This window comes from Conger conger, chromosome 11 (assembly GCF_963514075.1).
Source record: "Conger conger chromosome 11, fConCon1.1, whole genome shotgun sequence".
Lineage (NCBI taxonomy): Eukaryota > Metazoa > Chordata > Actinopteri > Anguilliformes > Congridae > Conger > Conger conger.
The window spans coordinates 2,398,201-2,425,700 of NC_083770.1; the positions used below are offsets into that span (position 1 = coordinate 2,398,201).

Consider the following 27,500-nt stretch of genomic DNA (forward strand, 5'->3'; position numbering starts at 1 on the left):
CATACTGCATTACTTAAACCTCTGAAGATGAGGAGAACGATGAAGGTCTTATTTGAACATCTCCCAGAATTAAAAACCTTTGACATTATTTTAATTACAATCTCTCCAGACACAGGTTTGTGGAAGAAGCAGTATCCACAAAGGTTGTACAAAAGGCTACATAAAAGTATCTCACTTCAGTCCCTCAAATATGAAAGAAAAACACAACCAATGAATACACTATGGAACACATATGCAAATTTGTATTGTTATAATATAAAACAAGGCCATTGAAATGGTCCAAGGTCTTTTCATTCCTTGCTGCAGAACTCCCCAAATCCCTTTTTGAAATACAGTAATCAATGTGTGCCTAGGCACATCAAAACAAATTCCAGTGCCCTACAGAATGCTGAAACGGAGAATGCTCAGCCCAGCCTGTGTGATGTTGGCATGTTGGTGTTTGTGCCGACTGTCAAATCTGCCATTTGCACTTTGAGAACTAACAGAAGAACTTGTCAAAAGCCTACTCGCTTTCTGCTCGTAATAAATGCTGTGATTATATAACTTAAACAGTGCTTTGATTTCTGCCCTGTAAGAGACTTGACTGTAATTCTGGAACATTCCAGGCCGTGTGCAAAAGAAAGCCTTTTTCAGGGGCACCGCAACTGCAAGCCATTTCTGGCAAGAGTGCTTCAAATGTGTTTATGAACCTAATAGATTTTAAAATAAACATTTTAGAGAAATTGAGAAAAATTTGGTGCTTTTTCACATCGCTGCCACCCGTGGAAACGTTTAAATCAAGAGCAGAGATAAATAGTTTGTTGTCTGTACCAAACCTAGCCTTCATAAAATATTATCATAGACCCAACACGGTCTACAGCAACAGTAACATAATTTAGATATAGTCAAAGGTTCGAAGCCTCACAAACCCTGCTCAACAAATTCTTATGAATTCTAGGACAGCTTTCACAAAGGTGAAGCACATTTGTGTGTGTGCGCATGCCTGTTGTGTGTCCGTAGTCCTGCGGTAGAAGGCTGATTGATTTTACAGATTGAAGCCCGAATGTGTCCAACAAGTGTCTGGCAGCTGAGCACAAAAAGCTCGGTCCAACCTGATACGACTCCCGCCCACAATCCCGCAGCAGTCGGCAAAGACAAACCTCAACTAACACAACTGGGTTCAAATGAAATGGCATGTGCAAACCACAACTAGCGTACGCTGTTTTGAATAAATACAGCCAAACCAATCCAAACTAGTGCAGGCAGAATCAAACCAATATGTCAAAACTGCACACAATTACAGCAAATCACAACAAGCACAAACTTAGTCAAAACAACATGACAATGAAACCTCAATCATAACAACTTGGTTCAAACTAATACAATAAATTATAACAAATACAAACTAGGTGCAGACAACATACAAAACGAAAACCATAAAAACCCATCACAACTAAACAAAGTAGCCAATGTGAAAAACTATGCAAAAAAAAAATAAGACTTACTTTTATGAACTTCTATAAACACATTCAGACTTAAAACTTTCAACAAATATTTGGTCGCACATCATATATTTATATTTTTAGAAGAACAGAAACAGTTGTATGTTTTACCTGTTTTGTCCAGCAGTACTGGGATTCTTTCATAGACTACAAGACTGGAACACTCGCTTCAAAACCAAAAAGCAATACGTCATATTAACTCTGAAAACAAGCTTGGTTCACTACAAACATACAAATATCTGTACAGTGCATTTACTGCAATTAGAATGAAAATGGCTTCTAACGAGTGTTATTTTCAGCCGTACTCATGCTGTCCATTCAGCAGTTATTTCAGCGAGTTGTAGACCAGTGGGATTCAACTTTACAGAACAACCGCCTGTCTGCTTCAGTACAGCACGGTCTCCGGCAGCGTGTCACAAACGCAAGCCCAGCGGCGCTCACAGGCTGAACCCTGCAGAGACTGTGACAGGTTCCAGGGAGCGTAAATACCATGGGGGCAGAAATAGCCCTACCGCTGCTCCTCGCTTTAAAACGAATGCAGAATTAGCGCGCGACTAGCAGCTCTAAACTATGCTAAAGGCTACGCTCTGAATCTTCTCAGAGAAAGTGACACTGGGTCCAGCCGCACAGGGCCACAGAACGGGGCCACAGTGCGGGGCCACAGAGCGGGGCCACGGGGGGATGCGGGTTACTCACCGTGGGCTTGGCGGCTCAGCGCCGTCAGTCCGAACAGCAGCAGTGACATCCAGCACCAGCGTCCCCGCGGCGTCATCTTCCCCCGACCCCGTTCCTGCGCTGGACGCAAAAATCCCCCAAAGCTCGGGCCTCCCGTGCCCCGTGTGTGTGTCCCGCACGTGCGTGTGTGTGTGTGTCCGCGCTCCTCTCCGGCCGTGTGAGAAACTCCACGCCGTGCAGACTGCCTGTCGCTCTCACTCTGCTCTCCGCTCTGACTGCCCTGCTGCGGGAGAGAGAGAGGGAGGGAGGGAGAGAGAGAGAGAGGGAGGGAGGGAGGGAGCGACAGAGAGAGAGAGAGAGAGAGAGAGAGAGAGGGAGTTACTGGCACGCTCTCTCACACCCTCGGCCGGCCCTCTCTGTGGACACCTTGTGGATAAGGCAACAAAAGAGCCGCTGATCCCTGAAGAGCCCTGCTTGGACCCCTGCCACCAGCCGCGGCCCTCATCCCGCTGCTCTCACACTTCCACCGGCTTCTGTTTCCCAAAGAAAGGAGGGCAGAGGCAGGGGGGCAAGAGAGGGGGGCTGGGACAGGGCAGAGACCGAAATGGGGGGGTGGGGCAGCAGGGGTTAAAGAGGGGGGAGGGGGGCATTATCGAGGAGTAAACACACAGGCGGAATTCTTTCGCATCTCAGCGAACAGCAGATGAAGGAGACATGGAGCAGAGAGAAAAACACCGGGTGAAATTCTCAAGCAAATGGGACTTTGTCGCTCCGCATTCTCCCCCATATGGCGGGGCCGGGGGAGGGAGGCGTCGGGACGGGGCGGTCCTGTTGGCAGGCCCTCTGCCCCGGCCTGTGGCCCCTCCTCCCCGGCCTGTGGCCCCTCTGCCCCGGCCTGTGGCCCCTCCGCCCCGGCCTGTGGCCCCTCCGCCCCGGCCTGTGGCCCCTCTGCCCCGGGCCTGTGGCCCCTCCACTACCCCTCCTTCAGGACTCCGCGGAGCCACTCACGGCCTCATGCATTCAGCCGGAGTTTAGTGTAGAGCTTTTTCTGAGACAGCCCTCGTGTAAAAATACAGAGCTGAGAAGCAGACCTGTTAAAACATCGATAGTACTGTCATAATGGTGTAGCTGCACCTGTTTTTGTTCAAAACTCATTCGTATCACACTCATCAATGATGACATTTAAGCCAAAACATTACAAAATGTAACACACAGACAGGCACACAAACTGACAAAGAAATGTGTTTAAACGTTACAGTATTTTAAGTAATAAAAAGTATTTTATATCACAACCAGTTGTTGGCAAACAGCATTCAAAGCAGTGCATACAGAACACTCTTCACAAAGACCAATGTATTTAGCCTATAGCATATACGCTCGCTGACCACTGTATTAGGAACCTGTACACCTACATATTCATGCGATTATCTACTCAGCCAATCGTGTGGCAGCAGTGAAATGCATAAAATCATGCAGATACGGGTCAGGAGCTTCTGGCCATCAGAATGGGGCAAAAATGTGATCTCAGTGACTTTGAACACAGAATAATTGTTGGTGGTTTGAGAATGGTATAAAAAAACAAAAACATCCAGTCAGCAGCAGCAAGATAAATGCCTTGTTAATGACAGAGGTCAGTGGAGAAGGGCCAGACTGGTCAAAGCTGACAGGAAGGTGACAGTAACACAAATTACACACATTACAACAGCCGTATGCAGAAGAGCATCTCTTAACACACAACGCATCAAACCCCGACGTGGATAGGCTACAGCAGCAGAAGAATCAATCAATCTAAAAAAATAAGTCTAATAAATACTTAATAAAGTGCTCACTGAGTGTGTAATAAAGCACTGTAAGGCTTGAGAGGATTTATATACTGTAGAGGAAGTAGAGCAGGCAGTCCTGCAGGCACTACTGCTCAGTTCACTGCACTAGCCTCCTGGACTGACTGCAACAGTCAATGCATAAAGAAAGTGAGTGAAAAATAAAAAGCTAGAAAGAAAAGATTTGGAAGCGAAGTTGGACAGAGACAATCAGATACTGTCGTAGACGTACAGAAACTGTGTTCAGGATATACACCCCCCCCCAGTTTGCTGAAGTGGGTCTTTATAGCGCAGTCAAGGGAACGAAAACAGGCCCAAAGCAACACCTTTCACACAACAGGACACGAACAGCTCACACCTCGTCCCCCCTTCCACGGCTGACCTGGGTCGCATATCCCAAAACCCCCTTTTACCCTAAACACAAAGCAACACCCTGTTCAGTCCAGCTCCACAGAGAACAGCTTTTTTCCCCCTTTCTTTTTTCTTTAATGGGTTACGAGTTAAGCCGATTAACTGAGCTATTACTGAGATTGCATCAAGTCTGCCAAAAGCGTTTAAAATAATACATAAATTGAGCGAAACACTGTAATAGGCCATTTCCTTTTCCCCAGCGTCCTGCCAGATCGGAGGCACGGCGGGCGCCAACGAGGGCGTGGCCTGATGAGGGCGTGGCCTGATAGCACGAGGGCGTGGCCTGAGAGCGTGAGGGCGTGGCCTGAGAGTGTGAGGGCGTGGCCTGAGAGTGTGGCCTGAGAGTGTGAGGGCGTGACCTGAGGGCGTGAGGGCGTGGCCTGAGAGTGTGAGGGCGTGACCTGAGGGCGTGAGGGCGTGGCCTGAGAGTGTAAGGGCGTGGCCTGAGAGACGAGCCTTGTGGATGGTTTTTACACTGATGTTCTGATGTTCTCAGGTCACCACTTAGGGCTGCTTCACAAAGACTAAGCATATTCCTGGAATAAATGCAGTTTTGTGTGAATCACCGTTCTGAATTTAGTCTCAGGCTAAGCTTAATCTGTTTCTGTGACACTGCCCCATCTTGGAGATGACATGAAAGCAGCTAGCTTGCAGACTTACTGCTAGTAAACTGATTTCAATGAAATTTTGAGTAAACAAATGAAAATGTGAACAGGCAAGATGAGAGGCCCCACATTTCCACCGTAACTGAGTGCTGCCAGATGGAGCCGGCTGGACCCACAGTCCTGGTGACAGTCCTGGTGACAATGGTGTTTTAGGAACCTCAACACTGAAACCGTTGTCGGACCGTTATAGATTGCTGAGTGCGAAACCAGCCTCAAAGACAGGGGAGGGTTGAAAAAAAAAAACATAACAACAAAAGTCATGCACAAAAGGACGAGAAAAAAACAAACACTGAATGGACTCTTTTTCATTGTCCCCGACTCTCTCTATCTCACCAGCACTTTGTACCCACTTTCTCACACTCGGTCCCGTTGATTATTAGCGGCTAACAATAGACACCCTCTTGCTAGCTTCCCACTGAAAAGAAAAATCACTTTGTTACAAATAAACAATCCTGCCCTCCTCTTCAGGCACCCCCCCCCCCCACTCTCCAGCTCCACACCCTGCTGTGCCCAAACCCACCCCCACACCCCCCATCTCCCCGATGCCCAAACCCACCCCCACACCCCCCATCTCCCTGATGCCCTGACTCCCACCCCCACACCCCCCATCTCCCCGATGCCCAAACCCACCCCCCATCTCCCCGATGCCCAAACCCACCCCCACACCCCCCATCTCCCCGATGCCCAAACCCACCCCCACACCCCCCATCTCCCTGATGCCCTGACTCCCTCCCCCTCACCACTCAGCCAGTACCACTCCAGGCACGTACAGGCACCGAAGCCTCCACAAACAACCACATTCTCTTTGGTCCTGGCCGGTGGAGGGCCGCGGGTGTGTGTGTGTATGTGGAGTGTGTGTGTGTGTGTTTTTTAAGGGGGGTGTGAGGGCGGGGTGAGGCGCTTTCGGTCGAGGGGGCAGTGTGCTGATTTGTGTTCTCACTTCGCCGGTGTGACTGTCACTGTTGATTTACTCTCCTCGCTGGATTACATGCGATCGGGGGCGACCTCGTTCCGAGAGCTGGCTGGAGAGGCGCGCGGAGCCAACCGCCAAAGCTCGCTCAGTCCCTCTGAAGTCCGGGGGCATCCATCACGCCCCCAGCGTGACGGCGGCCAGGCTGAAAGGCCCACAAAAGGCAGGGGGGGCAGGGGGGGCGGGGGTCTGCTAGGGGGAAGGAGCAGCGGAGGCTTTTGTCCCGGGGCTGGCTTAACGAACATCCAGTCTGCCCAGCGCTCCTCTCAAAGCTCCTACAGCCTGTTTCGAGAGCCACCATCTTCCCCCTCCGCTTCCCATCCACAGAGTAGCTATTGGCAACCGCAATGCCTCCATTTCCAGAAATATCGACGGTGCAGGTTGCTGCAGTCGCCGGGCAGCCCTGGTGTGGTTGTGGATGTCTTTGTTTGTTCCTGAAATTGTAGCTTCCGGAACATTCTGGCGCATGAATGTGTTGTAAGATGCGTGTGAGATGAAAGCAGAATATGTGAGACACCTAAAAAATGTAAGCCATGCTAGACCAGGAAGGTTTTGACATAAAACATTTACATAAAATGCGAATCAATTCTGGAATATTGCTAGATATATACTTGAGGTGAGTTCTCCTGGGCAGTATGTCTGAGACTTTGATCTCAGAAGTTTTCTAGTGAAGTAAACAGACCATGTTAGTCTGTATAGAGACTCCCAATTTTTTTTTCTGCATTGAAATCTAACTGGAAACAATACAAGTCACATGACAATCACATACCAAAGTTGAGAGGTAGGGGGATTGAAAAGTTGACTTGAAAAGTGGGGGTGGGGGTCATGGGGGGGTGTAGCAGAAAAGATTATAAAATTACCCTGAGCCAAGAAGGAATGCATGCCACAAAATATCCTGTTCACCCCAACACTGATCTGGGACTGTGAAATTTGCGAGGATTTTCCACAGCTTAGTGGTTAAAGCCATGTCACAGTAACCGCGACACCCAACTCTTCCCCAGAGAGACTCCCCACGGTGGGAAAACAATCAGGAACTGAGGACCATGACATCACGTTCATCTCCACACACACCTGTGACATCATGAACAATGATGTCATCTGCCGCACTGGAATTGTGACATCATCTTTGTCCAGTTAATTTATCGGCACATCTACATTACTTTACCCAAGTACTTTACCCGGTACAATCGGTAAGAGTTTTGTGTTAAAACATTGTTACAAGACCATTGTACATCCCTTCCTATCATTGAAAAAGGCTCACTGACATGTTGACTCTCCCTCTGCCTGTGTTTATAGTCCTTAAATTTGGGTTTCAAAATACGCAGCTGACGGAACGACACTCTCTACCAACATATTATATAGCTGCATAATAATTCGAGCTCATTGGTTGAAAATTGGTTCTAACTGCCACAGCCAATGGCGTGGGGGGGTTTCAACATCAGCGCGTTCACAGAGACAGGGGAGGGATAAACAGTGTTGTGGTTTTGAGGGTGTTTGTTGCTGCAATTCCTCTTTTGACCATTAGAACTTACCTATTGCACCTTTAAGGGGCACCGTCTCCGTTCTTCCATTACTCAATGCCAGACAGGGAGTCAGGAGGGAGGACTAAGGTATAGTCTTAAAAGGTTTCTTAAAAGGTGTCGAAATATGGGGAGGAATTCTGCTGTCTCTGAGTCATTCCATCACTGAGAAACCAGAACGGAATATAAGGACACATTCTCAGATATAAAGGTACAAAAAGGTACAGATGGTTGTCGTTGGGACAGTACCCTAATAAGTACCCTGCATACAATTGTACCCCTAGCCAGCAATATCTCATTCATTTGTATCTTTTTTGCTTGGAAAACCCAAAGAGAACATAACTGTACATTTGGGAAATTTGATCCTTGAAGATCCTTGAAGAACAAAAATGTCACTTCATATGTGAGAGTGCACCCAGTCTCTGAACAGTCCCCTGAGTTTGTCTCTAAACCAGTGAGCAGTTTACAGTAATCTGGTTAAATCCTCCCTCCATTCAGCTCGTTTACTTTGGGCTTCCTTCAGCCTGGGTGACCCGGGGCTCCACTGCCTGCAGCCAGCCAGCCGGCAGCCAATGAGGGAAGTGAGAAGTTTGGGGGGGTATTTTTTTTGTTTGGTTGGGGGTTTCCCTGAGATTTGTACTGGATTCTTACTGTGTTAAGATGTTCTTAGCAATGTGACATTAATCAAACTATCATCAGTCCCGCAGCAAGTGTGCAAACTATTAACACTATTAACTATTAACACAGGCCAGTGGAGTGTTTTTGTAAACCCAACTAAAAACACCCAAGGGTGGAGAAGGCATACACTTAAGACTAGGGATGTGTACCGAGAGCCGGTATTTTTTGGTACCGGTTCCTAATTGGTCAGTACCAGAGTACCGCTAAAGATTCTGGACAAACGATACTGTTTTAGGTATTTTTTAAGAACCGTCGCGTAATTATGACACTGCCGCCGTCGACAGGTTATGACGCAGCGCCCCGTTGTTTTCTCTAGTAGTCAATATGTCGGCCGTAAGAGCTAAGCGCTCCAAGGTATGGGCTCACTTCATCAAACTCAATGAATCCTCGGCTCAATGCAATACATGCAAGAAAGTAGTTGCGTCAAAGGGGGGTAACACCAGCAACATCATGAAACACTTGCAGTCTACCCATAGCATAAAGCTGAAGGAGTGCGGCGTGTTTGACTGCCTAAACAACGCATCTAAAGTTAGCAACCCGGCAGACGCTAACAACACCGTGCCCTCCTCCCTGCAGGCAGACTCCGACAGTGCTTCTTCATCAAGTCACGGTGAGTGTCTGAATCATTAAAGGGGAAGTGAAATACTAGATTAAGTTGGCATAATTTACAAGTTTGATTCCCAATATATACATCCTTAAAAGATTAAGACTGCCAGCAAAACTGGATTAAAAATAATAAGTAATTAAATTACCCTTTTTTAAAACATGCGCAGCGCCATTTTATCCGAGTGTATAGCGTGACGTCACACTGTCCAGAGCGATCTCGGCTGCTGCCAGAGAAAGTAAATATGTTGCTTTTGCTTAACAAAAACTGTTAGGGCTAAATGCGTCAGGAGAAGCGCCTCCCCTACACTGTTCTGTTTACATGTATGTGTCTGTTGGGTTGAACATGTAGGCAAGGGCTTTGGTCATCTCCCTAGGTTTTTTTTTTATTTAATCTATTCTGAGAAGCATTTGTAATTTTAAGTTAAGCTTCTGTTCTGTTGAAGAATTATCACATTGACAGTTACCTTTAAGGCTGTATGGAGCTGCCTGCTTGTTTTTTTTTTGACATACCTCGCACTGCACATGTTGACTTGCTAAGGGCTTAAAAGGCAGGTGCTGTAAGTTGTTTAATGATGTTGCTGGTGTTACCCCCCTTGTGGTAATAAAAAAACGATTGAATCTCTTACCATCTTGTAACGTCTTTATTTTATACACTAAATTACACGCCGTGGTATCGATAAGAGTATCGATAAATACCGGCACCCATAAGGAGTATCGGTATTGGTATCAGTATCAATAAAATCCTAACGATACACATCCCTACTTAAGACTGAATACTGCATGTTCACAGAGAAGTTGATGTACTACTGCCAAGAAAAGACATGCCGATTCTATCTTTGGTGGTTTTCACCCATTCTTCCAAACGGAAAAGTTTCTCAGGTTGTTGCCTGTCAGAGTTGAGTCTATCTGCACGGTTAAGATGCTCAGCATTTGGGCAATGGAAGTTGGTCTATCTGCACGGTTAAGATGCTCAGCATTTGGGCAATGGCAGTTGGTCTATCTGCACTGTTAAGATGCTCAGCATTTGGGCAATGGCAGTTGGTCTATCTGCACTGTTAAGATGCTCAGCATTTGGGCAATGGCAGTTGGGCAATGGCAGTTGCTTGCACATAAGGACAGGGAGCAACATAAAAATAAGATGACGTGTCTGTGATGTTTTCTTCTCGCAAATGTCTGCAGAAACAAACACCCAGGAAAAAAAGGCAGTAATGAGCACAAGTTGGGTGTTCGTTACTGGCTTATCTAGCGATTGCTCATGGCAACAGGATAACGGAGACCGGCCAATTAAAGTGTTTGTATAGAATAAGAGTGGAGACTACATGCAGCTGATATCTCACATAAATGCAGAATTTCCCTGTGTTTACAGTAAGATTCAACATCTAGCCGAATTGCCAAAATGTTTTAGTCACTTTTTACAGTATGTGAAATTTCATGAAAAGGTTCCATCAGCTAATACAGTGGCCTTTATTCTAAGAGTATTTTGGGCTTGCATACATTTCCTGGATGAATTAACACTGAATATCTTATTGTGAAGGCATGTTCATTGAAGGACAGTGTGAAAATTAAAGTGTCTGTCATCTACATGCTGTCGTGTCACAATAACGTTGCAGTAACAAACCTGACCTAAAGCTCCATCCGCTAAACATAACACAATAATATACAACAGTCTATAAATAAAATGTCTGCCAAATGACATCTAACCAATAGTGTGTATGCAGTGGTTTGCCCAAGATTGCAGTTTGTCAGTCGGTATGAATAGACATGAAATTAGCAGGAGTGACCATGAAATTATGCTACAATGGTGTTTAAGTAGTGCGGCTGTTAAATGCTAGAGTATTCCAGCACTGGCAAATAGTTCCACTGCTGTTAAAATGAAAAACCTCACTGTTCAATGTTCTTTTTGACTTTAAAAGTCCTTTTTAAAGAATATGAACAAAGAAGAGCAAATTAAGTCGTTTTAGGAGCTGAACATAGTGTGCATGTTAAGATTCAGCAAGGTATTAATGAATATTGTTTAACTGTGTACGCTGTTGCAGTGTAGTTAGCCGTGTTAACCTGAGTAATGGCAGCCTGACCATGTTTCTGAGCATGTTATATATCACACATGTGCCTGACTATCATTTAACTGCATTACATTACTTTAAAAACGTCAAAAACACCAAAAGTATCTTGTCAAACTGGCTTTGTGTGTGCATTTAAAATGTTTGTAGGGCCAGTAAAAGCAAAAGAAATATACGGACTTCATTGAATCCATCCAGCCTGTCAAAAATGCATGCAGTTGTTCGTTTAATAGACATATTTGAATTGTCCAGTTGCTCTTTTCTCCAATGGGTATAATTAATTTTATCAACTGACATCGTTTAAATACAATTTCTGATTTAAAGAGGATTCTGTATGCTACATAGCAGATTATATTCTTTGAACCGAGAAGTGTAGGCTGTTGCATCTTTTTCTGTACCCGAAAAAACAAATGTTTCCAACAAATTTACAAGAAACCCTTCATATTCCCAAAGAAAACAGCAGAAGTAACACATGGTTCTCTAAGATAAACACAGATTAGGCTCACACATTAGGGGAACATTTTGTCTCGCCCGTCTGCGGTGACAAGAGACAGATTGGGCGAGCAGCTGCTGGTTTGTGTTTATGGTGCTTCTTCTGTGAAGGCACCTGTTGTCAGGCCAGTCACCTGGTCAGCTGAACGCCAGGCGCGAGAGACGCCCTGAAGACTGCCTTTCTGGGGTCGTGCCAGAGAAGGACAGACAAGACAAAATGAGCACGCACTGCCAACGATGAGGCATTAAAGGCCCACGCACATCAACGTTCTCTTCCTGGTTTTAGTCTAAAACACCCAAAATACGTTGCAAAAGAACAGTGAGGTAGGTTTTTTGAAAAGTTCCTAACCCTACCCCCCCGAGCCAATTTCCCCCCCTGCTTCCCGTGGTCAGCTCTCAGTGACAGTTAGCAATGTTATCCCACAATTACGCAATATGTGTCACGTCACCTGGGAAACCATCTTTACAAACAGCTCGGAAAAATAGCAGTTAGACCCTAAGATTTCAATTGCTTTACTGGGATCAGTCTGGAACACAAACTGAAAGCTCCAGGATCATATGAAAAGCTGAAAAACACAGAAATATGCATAAGGGCCTTTAACTCAAATAGTCACAGTTGGTGACTAGCCAACAACTGCTAAAATAATGTAGCACTGAAATCAGATTTTTCACTCAAAGCACTGGCATTAACTAGGCTAGCAGGGTGAAAATAAATAAAGGTAATTTATTTTAAATATGTTGCATTCCCTTCAGCTGATGACTCAAAGCAGTCAGAAGAGTAGCATCACCATGGGCTAACATGCTTTCATGGGGGAACAGTACGTTGGGCTGGTTTGTAAATTTGTGATCGACCATTCAAGCCCTGACGTGACTTCAACCAGTGAAATTCTGAATCTGATTGTTGTTTTGAAATCTCTATTTCAATCATTCTTCTTGAGCATAAAACTAGTCCTCACCTCCAAATCCTACAGCTGCAGACTACAGCTGCAAGCAAACTAGGTTTTCTCACTCAGCACAATGAGCAGTGGTAAATAAACAGTCACAAGGCACACTTAACCATATGATTAATAGTCACGGCTGGACTATTCAAACATAACTACTGGAAATATAAAACATTTGTATTACAAGAGCACACATGCTCTCGTTTCAGATGCAAGGTGCCTTGTGTGTGGACAGTTTAGATGGCACCTTTCTGGAATTGGAAAAGCGCATCATACGTTGATAGGAAGGAAGACTCCGGTTAGAGTTCTGAATTCTGAGTGTGTCGATAGTAATGTTTTAATTTCAGGACTTGGCTTTGTCACATGCCTGTAATGCATGAGTCCTGGTGTGGGGGGCAGGGGGTTTGGGGCGGTAGGGACAGGTTTGTAGGGGGTTTGGGGGGGTAGGGACTGGTTTGTAGGGGGTTTGGGGGGGTAGGGACTGGTTTGTGGGGGGGGGGGGGGGGGGCTCACCCTGCCCCCCAGCCTGCCCCCCGGCCCCCATTTGCACCAGACTGACCTTTCACCTCAACTCATCTCCAATTAACTATGCCAAAAACAAAACAAGCACAAAAAAAAGAAACAGATGCATCTCAAAAAAGAGATGGCCAACACAGAGTCTATATACAGGGCAGGATTCCTTCTTTTCAGTGGCCAAATCTTTCCCCTGTAATCGCATTCCTTAACCTCAGTGTTAACTGGGGTTACTAAAAATGTCTTTTCTGGAGGGGTCTGAGATAATCCCCCTCAGCTCCATCTGACAGGGGTCAGGACGGGACGGGTAGTGGGGTCCAGGGATCCCGGGGTTAACCAGCTAAAGCCTGAATGTTTCCATAGCTTTCCCAACGGGACCAAGTCTCCAGGCTGACAAAGGCACCCACAGAACAAGGAATTTTCTCCCCCTCTCTCTCTCCCTCTCTCTCCTCCCCCTGTCTCTCTCTCTCTCTCTCTCTCTCCCCTCCCCCTGTCCCTCTCTCTCTCCCTCTCTCCTCCCCCGTCTTTCTCCCGCTCTCTCACACTCTCTCTCTCTCTACCTGTTTATTTGCTTTGCCATTTGAATGCTGTGCGAGAGCATGATGAAGAAGCAGGGTGAGGAAGAAGATGGAGAATGAAGATTTGATTTGCACATGTCCTTCCTCACCGCTGGAGGCTCTGAAACCCAGATGGGTCAGGATTCGTGTTTATTTTCTTAAAAAAAAAAACAGCGAGAAAACAAACAACCTGGCGTTGAGAGACATTCCGGAGCTTGGCTGTGGGGAAGTGCCTGTCTCTGACAGCCGTGCTGATGTGGAGGTTAACAGGGCAGAAAGCTTTAAACAGCTTAAGAGATTGCACAGTCAAAGCATTTCACCCTATTTAACGGGCACAAACATCTTCCAGGTGCAAGTATTTTTTTCTATCATATACAGTATAATAACGTGAATAAAGACACATTTAATAGATGCCTCATCATATATTTGAAATATCACGTTTTATTCCGATTAAAAAATATTGCCAATGTTTTGATCAAAGACGTCTCACTGTAGTGATGTGAGACGTCTGTAGTGATGGCAACAATTAACTTAAAAAGTTGTGTGGGAGTCCCCTCAAATTAATATAAACATTCAAGTGCTGCACAAACCAAATAAAAGTAACAGTAACACCCACGCAATCTTGATCCACCTCACATTCTCCAACATGAGACAAGCATTGCTATAGTAACTCTTACTGCAAGACAAAAATAAGTGGCCAAAAATCGAGTACCACACTAATAACACCAAGTATCCCTCCACTGCTCACCAGTATTAACAGTTTACAATGCATATTTAGCAACCTATTACAAGCACTTATGATATGTACAATAAATATATGATATGTACAGTGTCTCTTAATTAGTCCCAATGCCATACTGCTAAACAAGAGTTTGATATAAAGACTTGGTGTACTGTCTGCAGTGCAGAACCAAATAGGCAACTGTACAGGCAAAATTAAATCTGCAACTCGATCTAAACCTACCAAGATTAATCAGATTTCATCATGTTTTTCAACACATCATCTAGCAGTTGTTGTTTTTAAACTATTTAATAACAATATAGTTATGTTTAATTTCAACAGACTTCCAAAAGAGTTTGAGATTGATCTTTCAAATGTATTGTGACCACAAATACACATTACTGGTGATCGCAGAACACAATCTAAGTATATATACGCTATATACTGAATAAACAGTGCAGTCAGTATTTGGAGAATGACACTATTTCTGTTGTGTTGGCTCTGCACTCAAGCACACTGGATTTGAAAGGAAGCAATGAATATGAGGCAAAGGGGCAGATAGTCAGCTTTAAGGGCACATCCGGTGACCAATGTAGGAATTACAACCCTTTCTATACATAGCTGCCCCAATTTAAGGGACCAAAAGTAATTGGAGAAATTTATATAATCTTCAACTCAAATACATGTTCAATTGGATTCAGGTGAAGTGACTGACCTGGCCAGTCAGTGACGTTTTGGCCGTAGTTCCATGGTTTCTTTAGCAGTGTGTTTGGGGTCCTTGTCCTACTGCAAAGTGTCGTCAAATACATTTTTAGATATTTGGTTGGATCAAAGCAGAAAAGATGCTTCTGTGCACTTCAAACTGGCTGTTCTGTCCGTAAGGCTTGCCAGTAGTTTGCATCTTTGCAGTGAACCCTGAGTTAATACCAGTGTCGTCTTTGCTTTAGTCTTTGAAATACCTGTCCCTACATCCATGGTCAACAACATGATTTGCTACTACTGAGCTTCTTAAAAAATAGAACTGTTGATTTTGACACCCCGAGTGTTGTTTTGGTTATGTCCCTGATCACTGTAGCGTGATTGGCACACCCCCTAACGGCCGGCTTTATTCGCATCTGACACTTCTTTGGCCTTCATGTTCAGAGAGGCCAAATGCAAATTACACACCTATAATGAACTCTAGACCATTTGTTAGCTTTCTTGTGCCTGAACGAACAGCTGGCTGAGAAACAGCCGGACTGTCAATTGTCCAATTATTTTTTCTCCCCTAAAATGGAGGGCACTGTGTATAAAAAAGGCTGCAGTTCCTCCAAAGTTAACCTGATATGGAGGTGCATGCTGATATGGAGGTACATGTTGATATGGAGGTACATGCTGATATGGAGGTGCATGCTGATATGGAGGTGCATGCTGATATGGAGGTGCATGTTGATATGGAGGTGCATGCTGATATGGAGGTGCATGGTGATATGTGCCAATTAAAGCAGCCAGTCTGCACTGCAGCCTCATATGCGGTGTTTCACTTCCAATCCAATGTGCTGGAACACAGAGCCACAGCCACTACAATCACGTCACTGTCCAAATACTTATGGACTGTACTGGGTATATTTATCTAAATATTCAAAATTTCAATAACAAAGGTTGGTCTAAAATGCAGGAGTGCTGGATGGCTCATTCAGTGAAGAGGCTGGACAGCCTTCAGTCCTCGGATCAGATCCAGACCATGCCAGTGACCATCCGGCAATTCCCCACTGCGTCACCCAGGGAATGGGAGGCATCAGTCAGATAGGGTTTCGTGTACGACGCTATCTAGCGACCGCCGCTGGCCGATCGGGTGCATGTAGAATGCAGTCAAAGCCACATAAAGTATGAAAGGTCCTCCTCTGACTCTGCCCTGTGCCAGCTCTGCGGTAGTGTTCCGACACCGCGGATGAACCGTGTGTACTCGGATCTCTCTCCAGTCGGTAGAGGGGTTCCGGCATACAGCTGCTGATGGGCCATTCCTAATTGGTGTGGAAAACTGGGAATTATACAATATATGCAGACCTATGTTGGGCGCTAATTTTTTTGTTTTATATGACTTTTGATATGATTTTGAGTTTAATGCATTTTGGGCTTTGACACTGCAACGCTCCAAGCTACCCATCTGCAAAAGGTTTGTGAAAATTATGTGTATTGATTAAATTTTACTAAATGACACACATACAGAAAATATATGTATCATTACAAGATTGCACTGGCATAGCTTTTTAACATATACAATAAGGCAGTTTGCAATTGAATTTCATATTGAGAATTGAGTAAGTTATTCTTGCAGAATTGACATTACGGCTCATTGGGGCCAAACCCAGTAATGTAAGAGTAATGCAATGCACTTTCTGCACTAGAGACCCTGTTCAGCCAACTGGATGTTCAAACAGGGCCAGCTTGTTAAAGCAGGAGCCACAGAAGCACACCTGTTCCGCAGGTGTTGGGACCACCGTCTCTGCCCTGGAAGCAAACCAGCGGCCCAAAAAACAGGCAAGACAAACTAATAAAAATGTAAAAATGTGATTCTGCTCGTAACCGCAGAAGGACCCTAAAGAACGTGCTGCAAGAGTTTCTGCAGCCAAAACGGCTGCAGCCACTGGCCAAAACAAGCACAACATTTTCCCCTTCTCGCCTTTTGCCAGCCCAAAGTTCACTGGAACCCTGCTAACCAGAAGGACGGCTTGTTTGTGTCGAGGACTTTCGCCAGGTCATCATACCGTACCTCGCTTTAATTTTGTTGTTGTTACCCTGCCCCTGTATCAAAAGAAAACATTTTAAGGCTAAAAAAATCCACTCTTCGTAAAATCAACTTTCCTGTAGCGAAAATCCGTTCCCTGTGTCCCCTCTGTTTTGACTCAAATAAGAATGTTACTGTTTTTGTGGAAAATAGGAAATTTCAACATTACTCTCAATCTTCATTAGTCATGTTTTCCCATCTCCATGCTGAGAGTGTGGTACAGCAGGTTGCTGAAACACATGCATTTAATTAATCATATTTGAAGCTGTGGTATATTGTGAATATAACAAAGTACTGAGTACTCACAGAAAACTTTTAAGAAAAGTACAGCAAACAGAAAATATGACATGGAACAAGCAACAAAATCGTAGTAACAAACAGCGCAGGGAATGACAACCAAAGAAAACCAGACTGGCCTAATCTCTGTGTCTCTGAATCGTAAACTCACGACCATACTGGTGATATTGTCTCTTCACAATCACTGTGGGGACCTCAATACTGTGGCAATAAACCAGAGGACTGGAGGTGTGAACGGAGTGAGGCTGCAGAGAAAGGCATTATGGGGCTGCAGGTTCACACCAAGCCTTTCATTAACATGCGCAGAGACTTCAGCTCCTCAACAAAGAAGCTGCTGTTCCAGTACCGTCAGAGAATCTACAACCAGTCCCCCCTTCCCCCGATCCGACTGCTGAGAGAACGCCAGGGCCTGACATCGCAAACTAAACAAAATTATGGGCCTATTACTTTCATAGTTCAGGCCCCAGTCTTCAGCTCTCAGTGCCATCAGGAATATCAAACTGCAGATCCAAATATTTGTGTTGAAAGGACGACAGGACTACAGGTACCTACACACTTTGTGAGACTGTGTGCTCGCTGTACTCCAAACAAAGAGATTGCTCTGCAGTGGTGCGGCTTTGTAGAGACCCGTTTGAGTGTGTGTGTGTGTGTGTGTGTGTGAGTGAAAGAGAGAGAGAGATACTTCAGAGGGTAGGGGGAGAGACAGAGACACTGAGAGAGGGTAGGGGGAGAGACAGAGAGACAGAGAGAGGGTGGTGGGAGAGAGAGCGAGACAGAGAGAGGGTGGTGGGAGAGAGCGAGACAGAGAGAGGGTGGTGGGAGAGAGCGAGACAGAGAGAGGGTGGTGGGAGAGAGAGAGACAGAGAGAGGGTGGTGGGAGAGAGAGAGAGACAGAGAGAGGGTGGTGGGAGAGAGAGAGAGACTGAGAGAGGGTGGTGGGAGAGAGAGAGAGACTGAGAGAGGGTGGTGGGAGAGAGAGAGAGACTGAGAGAGGGTGGTGGGAGAGAGAGAGAGACTGAGAGAGGGTGGTGGGAGAGAGAGAGAGACAGAGAGAGGGTGGTGGGAGAGAGAGAGAGACTGAGAGAGGGTGGTGGGAGAGAGAGAGAGACAGAGAGAGGGTGGTGGGAGAGAGAGAGACTGAGAGAGGGTGGTGGGAGAGAGAGAGAGACTGAGAGAGGGTGGTGGGAGAGAGAGAGAGACTGAGAGAGGGTGGTGGGAGAGAGAGAGAGACTGAGAGAGGGTGGTGGGAGAGAGAGAGAGACAGAGAGAGGGTGGTGGGAGAGAGAGAGACAGAGAGAGGGTGGTGGGAGAGAGAGAGAGACAGAGAGAGGGTGGTGGGAGAGAGAGAGACAGAGAGAGGGTGGTGAGAGAGAGAGAGAGACTGAGAGAGGGTGGTGGGAGAGAGAGAGAGACAGAGAGAGGGTGGTGGGAGGGCAAGAGTGTGAGAGCGAACGCTGATGGGTAATGGTAAGTGGGGGTCTAATTAAGGAGCACGTTGACGGCCAAGCAATGTGGGCCTTACACCAGGGTCAATGCTTTGACCTACAAACCCTCAGTAACCCCCACACCTGCTTGAGTGCATTGGACCGGATGCACCACCCTGCCTCAGACACCCAAGGCCAGGGGGCTGGGTTTGGGCTCACAGGCATCTTCACACACTGCTGCTGCTGTATCTGCCAAGAGAGGGCACTCTCAGTACCTCTCATCAGGTTCCAACCTTTCCCTTTCCCACACATTGTGACAAGTCATTTCATTATAGTCACACTGTAGGAGCTAAGCTTTCAAACACAGATGGAAGAAGAACACATTTGCCTCTGACCAAAAGGGGAAAAACATCACCAAAATGTCACAAAACTGTTGTTCACATTGGGATAAAACAATTGTGATGTGTGTAAATAGGGATATAAGCAAAAGTGATGTGTTTACATCAGGACATACAGTATGCAGTAGCACTATACATACATACTGTAGGGATATAAGCAATAGTGATGCGTTTACATAGGGACGTTATGGATATAAACACAAAGACAATAAGAGCTCACTGAGTGTATATATTCATTTTTATTTGCCTACTTATATAGGATATCAACTTTGCTGTGTGTGTTTCTTCTCCCTGATGGCTAATAATCTTTGGCAAACTTAAGAATGACTTGTTTATCTCCTGATCAGCTCGATTTGAGCAACCATGAACTGCGCAGAAATGAACCATTTTACATCTGGATTATTGCTGTATTCATAATCAGTCTAGCAGACCTGAGATTTAAATACAATTTGTATTGGGGGAAAAACACATGCAGTTGTACAGACAGGTTGTCCCCCAGCACGGTAGATGAGTGACTTGTATTAAGAATACGCTGTTGCAGAATTTTTCAAACCTAACCTCAAATTTTGTAGCATGACAAATGTTTATCGCAGAGACAACTAGGTGCTTGTTACAAAACCTTAATGTTAGGAAAAAGAGTAATAGGAGGTATTTGTTGAGGAACAAGTTTGGGGATATTGTGGCTTATGTTGGATAAAGATTTTCTTTATTGTTGTGTATTGTTTTATTATAATGATATTTGTATATATTTTGCTTATTGCTATTTTATTGCATTTAAAAATTAACATTTAAATTATTTTGATTTTGCTGTATTCTTAAATGTTTTGCCTATCTACCCGCCTCTGGATATAAAACAATAGTGCTGTGTTGCTATAAGGACATATGCAGTAGCATTTTACCTACATAGGGATATACGCAATAGGGCAGCGTTTGCATATGGATACATGCAGTAGTGCAGTGTTTACATAGGGATATAAGCAATTATAAGGTGTATGTGCTGTGTGTTCAATTAAGGACATACAGTAAGCAACAGTGATGTATATTCACTGTTGGAAATAATGTTGTGTGTTTACTGTGTTCCTCGTGGACTAGGATTAACAAGTCTACACATATAAATGAAAATATTAATATAGTAAACTTGTATAGCACATTTGTATTGACTAAAAACAGTGAGCCTGTACAATATATTAATTGTGTTTACAGTAGACTGGAAGCAGTAGGCTTCAGTGTTTACAGTGAGACCGGAGCTTTGGCACGATGCTGACTGAGACACAAAGGATCCCTTCATGCCCGCTCGCGTCCAACACTGTAACTAACAGCCCCCTCTCCAAATGACCCGACCGTCCCCCTGCCGCCCGGGGAGAAAAGCACATCTTCCGCTCTTTCCCTCCTCCCTCGGACAGAAACGCGCTCTCTCCTTCCATCTCTCACACGTCCTAACGCCCCGTGACAGAGCCAAGACTGGCCGCGACACTTCTCACAATCACCGGGGGCGCGGTGGAGCGATGGGGGGGTGGCGGGCGATGGGGGGGGTCGGGAGGGGGCGCGGTGGAGCGATGGGGGGGGGGGTCGGGAGGGGGCGCGGTGGAGCGATGGGGGGGGGGGTCGGGAGGGGGCGCGGTGGAGCGATGGGGGGGGGGGTCGGGAGGGGGCGCGGTGGAGCGATGGGGGGGGGGGGTCGGGAGGGGGCGCGGTGGAGCGATGGGGGGGGGGGTCGGGAGGGGGCGCGGTGGAGCGATGGGGGGGGGGGTCGGGAGGGGGCGCGGTGGAGCGATGGGGGGGGGGGGTCGGGAGGGGGCGCGGTGGAGCGATGGGGGGGGGGGTCGGGAGGGGGCGCGGTGGAGCGATGGGGGGGGGGGTCGGGAGGGGGCGCGGTGGAGCGATGGGGGGGGGGGGTCGGGAGGGGGCGCGGTGGAGCGATGGGGGGGGGGGTCGGGAGGGGGCGCGGTGGAGCGATGGGGGGGGGGGTCGGGAGGGGGCGCGGTGGAGCGATGGGGGGGTGGCGGGCGATGGGGGGGGTCGGGGAGGGGGCGCGGTGGAGCGATGGGGGGGTGGCGGGCGATGGGGGGGGTCGGGGAGGGGGGGGCGCGGTGGAGCGATGGGGGGGTGGCGGGCGATGGGGGGGGGTCGGGAGGGGGTGTCGGGGGTTCACCACGGGTGAGCGATGCAGTGAGGCGCAGCGTCAGGAGTTCACATTCACGCTGCGTAAACAAAGAGATTACACAGCCCGCGCTCACAAGGATTATCACAACAGAGTGGCGCCACCTGTCTCCCCGCTCCAATTAAGACCCGCAAAAACCCAGGTGCCAATTATCGGCAGAAAAGAGAATAATGAAATGAGAAATGAAAAGAGAAAAGGCAGATAGAAATGGAGAGAGAGAGTGAGAGAGGGAGAGAGAGAATTGCCATTCATAGCGTGGCCGCACCGTTTCCAACTACATCTCAAAGTTTTGGTTAACTCTTGCAATGGCGCTGGATTTGAAACTCAGTGCTTGAAAGGGAATGGATCCGTGGGAACGTGTGAGGTACTATGGTGCTGTAACTACCATAAAACTGGAAGGCGGAAGAGTGTTTACAGTGCGATACTTCTGAACAAGGACTTGTGAGCACATGGAAATGCAGGGCAAGTTCATTCACAACATCAATCCTGTCCTTATGGATGCCTACTAAACTATCTGTGACCATTTCAGCATTAAATCTTCGTCTTTAAATAGATAGCATCTGGCGTTCCAGTCAAACCTGAAGTCTAATGGCATTCAGATTTCTGAATACCAAATTTGTTTTTAGCGTACGGCGCAAGTATTTATCTTCAGCTATGCGCGTATGAATCCAATTATTCATGTCTGTTTGCAGCCTTTTTTCAATCTGTGGTGAGAGGACGGAGCGACAGTTTGGTCTGTCAGTAATGATCAAGGCAGCAGACTGCCTTGTCTCGCTGTATGTGAACTTCTGCCCTCTGCTTAAATAGGAACTGTTGACTGGGTTCTAGTGTGAAATAACAGAACTATTCACAGCTTACATGTGTCTCGTTTCCTGTCGCACCCTCTAGAGGAAATGGGGGGAAGTGCAGGGGAATGTAATAAATATAATTTATAATGTAGCTGAAGCTTTTATCTGAACCGACTTACAGTTAATTAGACTAAGCTCAGGACAATCACCCCTGGAGCAATGTGGGGTTAAGGGCCTTGCTCAAGGGCCCAATAGCCATGCAGATATCGTGGCTACACTGGGGCTTGAACCACCAACCTTCCGGGTCCCAGTCATGTGTCTAACTAACTGTGACCAACACAGAGCCCAGTACATGCCGCCTGACAACAGCTACACTGCATCCGTCTCACATAAAGCCATGACATTTGACCCGAGGAGGAGGGTCTTAAAAGAACATACACTGTGTGAGGATTAGTTGAGGAGCACCACGGAAGAAAGCAGAGGAAGAAACATATGGAGAATCAATTTGGGACGGCAACCATTTTGAGCTACTGCGATTCCACGGAGACGAGCTGCGTTGGCGGGCGGCGGACCGGAGTCGCGGGCCGCGGGCGGGGTGGTCTCCGCGGGGGCGGGGAACAACGACAGGAAAGAGCGAGAGAAGAGAAAGGACACCTATATTTGGGAGCCCGCGGGCACAATGAGGGGACTGGGCTCCCGTCCCAGAGCAGGTGTGGGGGTCACCCCGGGGGTCACCGGCCGCGCTTGGGCTCCCAAATATAGTGCTGCCACTGTCGGGGGGCCTGTGAGCCCGGCAAACCCCCGACAGGGCCCCCCAGAGCCCCTCAACCTGGGCTGCCCTGGCCGAGCTCCTCTGTCGGCTTCAGGGATCAGTGTCCTTCGGTTACCAGAAAACACGAGTTTTCGCTTCACCTGCCTCTTCTCTTCCGCCCCCGGCTCATTCGGCAGACAGGTCTGCGCTCAAAACACAGGGTGTCCTGCCTGGAGGAAACACAAGACGGCCATGCTCACCGACAACAACCTTTGACCTCTCCTCTCTCTCTCTCTCTCTCGCTCTCTCTCTCTCACTATTTTCCTTTTTTCTTTCCTTGTTATTGGTAGGAGTTTATGGTTTACTGTGCCTTGTGCTGTTTTCTGTGTTATGTTGTGTTACAATAAAGGTGTGTTAAAACTCAAAACTCTCTCTCTGTCTCTCTCATTTTACCTCTCCTTTTCATTTTGGCTCTCACTCTGTCTCTCTCTCTTTCTCTCACTCTTGACTCTCACTCTCTCCACACTGTCTCTATTTCTCTCACTGTCTCTCACTCTCTCCATACTCTGTCTCTCACTCAGTCTCTCTCTCACTCTCTCCACACTGTCTCTCACTGTCTCTCTTTCTCTCACTCTTTCTCTCTCTCAAACTGTCTCACTGCCTCTCTCTCATTTGATTTCACACACACACACAAACACACACATCCTTTCTCTTACTGATTTGACTTCTTTGAGCACTGCTGGCAGAGTTCTGTGGTCTTGGCATTCTAGGTTGGTATACCCGAGTCATGACAGCCCCTCCCAGCCTTCGCTCAAACTCAAACTTGTACACTTGTTGCTCCTGGGTCTATTATGCTCAGAATCCAAACATTCATCTTACGCTGTTTAATACAGAACTCTTGGGCTTCAGCTGTTTAATACGCCCACTCTGCTAATTGACTGGTTCACTTTGGTTGTAGGTTTATTGCTTAGCTTTAGGGTATTATCAATTTGTTATGGTGGACGACAACATGCTTTACTGTACTTGAATCATAATTATAGCCTACAGCAATTACAACCCTGCATTTAAACGGCAGTTTGTAGGCTATACAAGGAACTATTCATGTTTACTGATATTATATAATTAGAAATTACATAATGTATCATGTAAGGCTTTACATCACTATTGCCTGCTGTTCATATTTAAACAGTGCAGCGTGTTATTTCCTGAATTACACTTGTCTCTACAAACACTTTTTAAGTAGTGTTAGTAACTTAAAAAGTGCCTGCAATCTTTTCGGCTAATGAGATGAAGTCCCCCGTGGTGCTACAATGACAGGTGAAAACTACTTGAGGTGGAACCTTAAGTACCCTCATGTCATACTAGACACTGTATAAAAATTATACGATGGGTTACTACACCAAATTTAGTTGTGATAAAAAGTAGTCATGCTAATACAGAGTAGTAAATCTGGAGCCAGTACAAGCCATCCATAGAAATGGATTGCATTGCTAGAGCTGATCTTAAAATAATAACAATAAAAAGGCTTAACATGAAGCCTTTAAATGTGTGCTGGTCTAATCTATTTCACTTGACATAAAACTTCTCTTCTATCAGCATGGAAAACACCCTCTCTGACATTTCCTAAAAACGGGGCCAGAAGTCCAATTTGTCTGAATAAAACTGTCTGTGCCATCGCAGTGTTAATTAATGGTGTGTTTTAAAGCTATCCAATTAAACTTCACTGAGCCTCGGGACTTACAACACGCGCCGTGCGTTTGTAGAAACACCCCGGCCTTCCATATTTGAAGGAGTTTTACTACCAGTTCAGGCTGGCAGTAAATTCAATTCTCTGAGAAAAAAGACCTTATGAAAAGGGAGAAGAAGAAAAAACAGAGGAAATGGAAACAGGAGTATTTATATCCTGCATATTTTTCTACGGGAACCCCCCCACAGAATATTTTCTATGGGGGTACGAGCCGTGTGAGTGACAGACATCACTGGCACGCGCTTGTCACATGACCAGCCATTCTTTGAGAAGAAAATCCACCCGGAGTAGATACCAGGGTATGACCCTCATGCTCCGACAGAGTTCATCTCCCCCACAGGGGACAGAGGGACAAAGCATCTTCACACAATACATTAACGCTACCTGTAGTAATTCCAAAAAATGCCATACAGACGCGTGTGTGCCTCATGTGTCAGGATAAACCCATTACAATTGTCTGCAGATTTCATTAGGTTTAGCTTAGTTTCGGCCAGTTCAAACCATAATTTCAATTCAACGCCTTTAGCTGCTCATCTTACAATGGCAACCAAAACAAAATACCATGATCTCAATAATGCAGCCACACAGACAGCTAAAAGCCCACATGCAGCCACACAGACAGCTAAAAACCCACATGCAGCCACACAGACAGCTAAAAACCCACATGCAGCCACACAGAAAGCTAAAAACCCACATGCAGCCACACAGACAGCTAAAAACCCACATGCAGCCACTTCTGCCGGAACAGAACACGGCGGATTGTAAACTCATTAAGAGTTCTCGAGCAGCCCAGAGATAAATTCTGTCAGGTCAGCACATAATGCTCTGTCGGATACATCTCTTGCTTCTTGAGACATTATGACCGGGTCGGTCTTTCACAATCTGAGAACTGTTGAGTCATTAGTCCTGCTGAAAAAAACCCAAGCTATGTTTTGAAACAGACAGGCTTCCAGCACTAGCTGGTTGACCAGCTCATACCCAGCTAGTCCAGCTTTATGACCAGCTTGGACATGCTGGTTGACCAGCTCATACCCAGCTAGACCAGCTTATGACCAGCTTGACCAGCTCAGTTTTCAAACATAGCTGGGTTTCACAGCAGAGAGGGTCAACTTATCATCTTTTCAACCACTTGGGCCATGTTTCCCAATTCAGAATACTGATGTCAGCTCAGAGTCCACTGAAGAGAGCAGTGGTCAGGCGAGTGCAGACCAGGGTCAAATACGTAATTGTTTTGGATTCAAATACTTTTCTGCGCTAAACTGACCTTGCCCAATCGAGCCAACCAAGAGGACCAGAAGGTGGGTTTTGGAGTTTCTGAGAGTATTTCATAGCTTAACAAAATCCAGCGGAAAAAAAAAACAGCTCAAGCAAGGTTTGAAGCTGGTAGCTGGTCATTTCAAGCTGGTCATAGCTGGACTTTACAGTGAGACAGTAAAGCGTAGAAGGGTATTTGAATATGTATGTATCTGGACATGTGCCACGATGGTGGGCTAGATTTACAGCAAACCCCGTAGACCTCTGACACATCTATACATCCCACTCCCTCAATTCCTCGGCGTATCCCACTTACCGTAGCTACTCTCTCGGGAAGGCCCAAACCTTTAGCTGCTAACGAGCCCGAGAACCACAGACAGGTAGCACACACTTCTGCAGAGAGAGAGAGAGAGAGAGAGAGAGAGAGAGAGAGAGTGAGAGAGAGAGAGAGAGAGAGAGAGGGAGAGAGAGAGAGAGAGAGAGAGAGAGAGAGAGTGAGAGAGAGAGAGAGAGAGACAGAGAGAGGGAGAGGGAGAGAGAGAGAGAGTGAGAGAGAGTGAGAGAGAGAGAGAGAGAGAGAGGGGGGGAGAGAGAGAGAGAGAGAGAGACAGAGAGAGTGAGAGAGAGAGAGAGAGTTGAGTGATGAGTGGATTGACTCCATGGTTATATTCTACAAAACAAATCTAAAGATTACTGGAAGCAGGCCCTAATTACAAAACATACTTCATGATATTCTCATCACTGAAAGAGGTAATAAGTACAAAGCAAAATATGACAAAGGACAAGCTAAGCAACGGCAGACCTGACCGACAGACGATTTGCACACGATGGACAGCACTGGCACTAGAAGACAGGTCATGTACAGAGAAATAGAGCAATGAAAGCACAGGTAAAAATGTGCTTTGAATCTGACCTATAAGCAAAGGAACACTTCCTTTAATCCAGGACAGTTACCTTCGCCAGAGTGAATTATCACTCCCAAAAATGCCCAACATCATTTTAAAGTAACCGAGGACCCCCTCGGTCTGAAAGCCCTTACCCCAGCTCCAATCGTTAGAGCTTTTGCTTGCCACCACTCTGCTTCTGACAGGTGCTAGTTTGCCCATCCACACGGGTTGCCAGTCAAACTAAAAAGTGCACCTGCATGAATGCACGTTTTGACCAGGAGCTGCTCAACATCATTCACTGTTTGTATTACAATATCTCCTAAAAGATGCAAACAACCGTTCTGTCGCCAAGCCAGCTGCTTACCGAGTTGAAATGCATTTACTCCAAATGGCTTTGGAGGCCATTTTAAGGATTGGTGGTTAGCTACCTCCTGTGGGCAATGCCTCAGGCAGATAGCTAGGGGGAGGAGGAGAACAGCTGTATATCTGCTATATTGATAACCAATAGGGGGACCCCCACCTTGCCTGTTCACCTAAAGTACAGTGCCGCTATTTAAGAGTTCACATAAGTAATTACACCTATACATCTGTAACACCAGCTGCATTAATATCCTGAATATCCCAAATTTTGTGCATCCATTCCTTGATCCATAATGCCCATACATACTCTACATAAAGTATATGACAGATGTGCATTTATTCATTCATTATCCTAACCTGCTTATCCTGAACAGGGTCACAGGGGGGCTGGAGCCTATCCCAGCATACATTGGGCGAAAGGCAGGAATACACCCTGGACAGGTCACCAGTCCATCACAGGGCACGCACACCATTCACTCACACACTCATACCCACAGGCAGTTTAGACTCTCAGCCTGAATACGGGAAGAACATGCAAACTCCACACAGAAAGGCC

The 27,500-nt window shown here is 46.3% G+C and overlaps 1 protein-coding gene across 1 annotated transcript in view; it reads right to left on the reverse strand.

The window, feature by feature from the left end:
- The window catches only part of LOC133140112 (bone morphogenetic protein receptor type-1B), a 141,210-nt gene that overhangs the window by 47,019 nt on the left and 66,691 nt on the right, over window positions 1-27,500 (reverse strand). The window contains exons 3-4 of the mRNA XM_061259692.1: window positions 26,014-26,090; window positions 2,178-2,436 (exon numbers count right to left, since the gene is read on the reverse strand). Coding sequence (XP_061115676.1) covers window positions 2,178-2,253 — 76 coding nt within the window. The 5' untranslated portion in view covers window positions 2,254-2,436; window positions 26,014-26,090. The remainder of the gene's footprint in view (window positions 1-2,177; window positions 2,437-26,013; window positions 26,091-27,500) is intronic.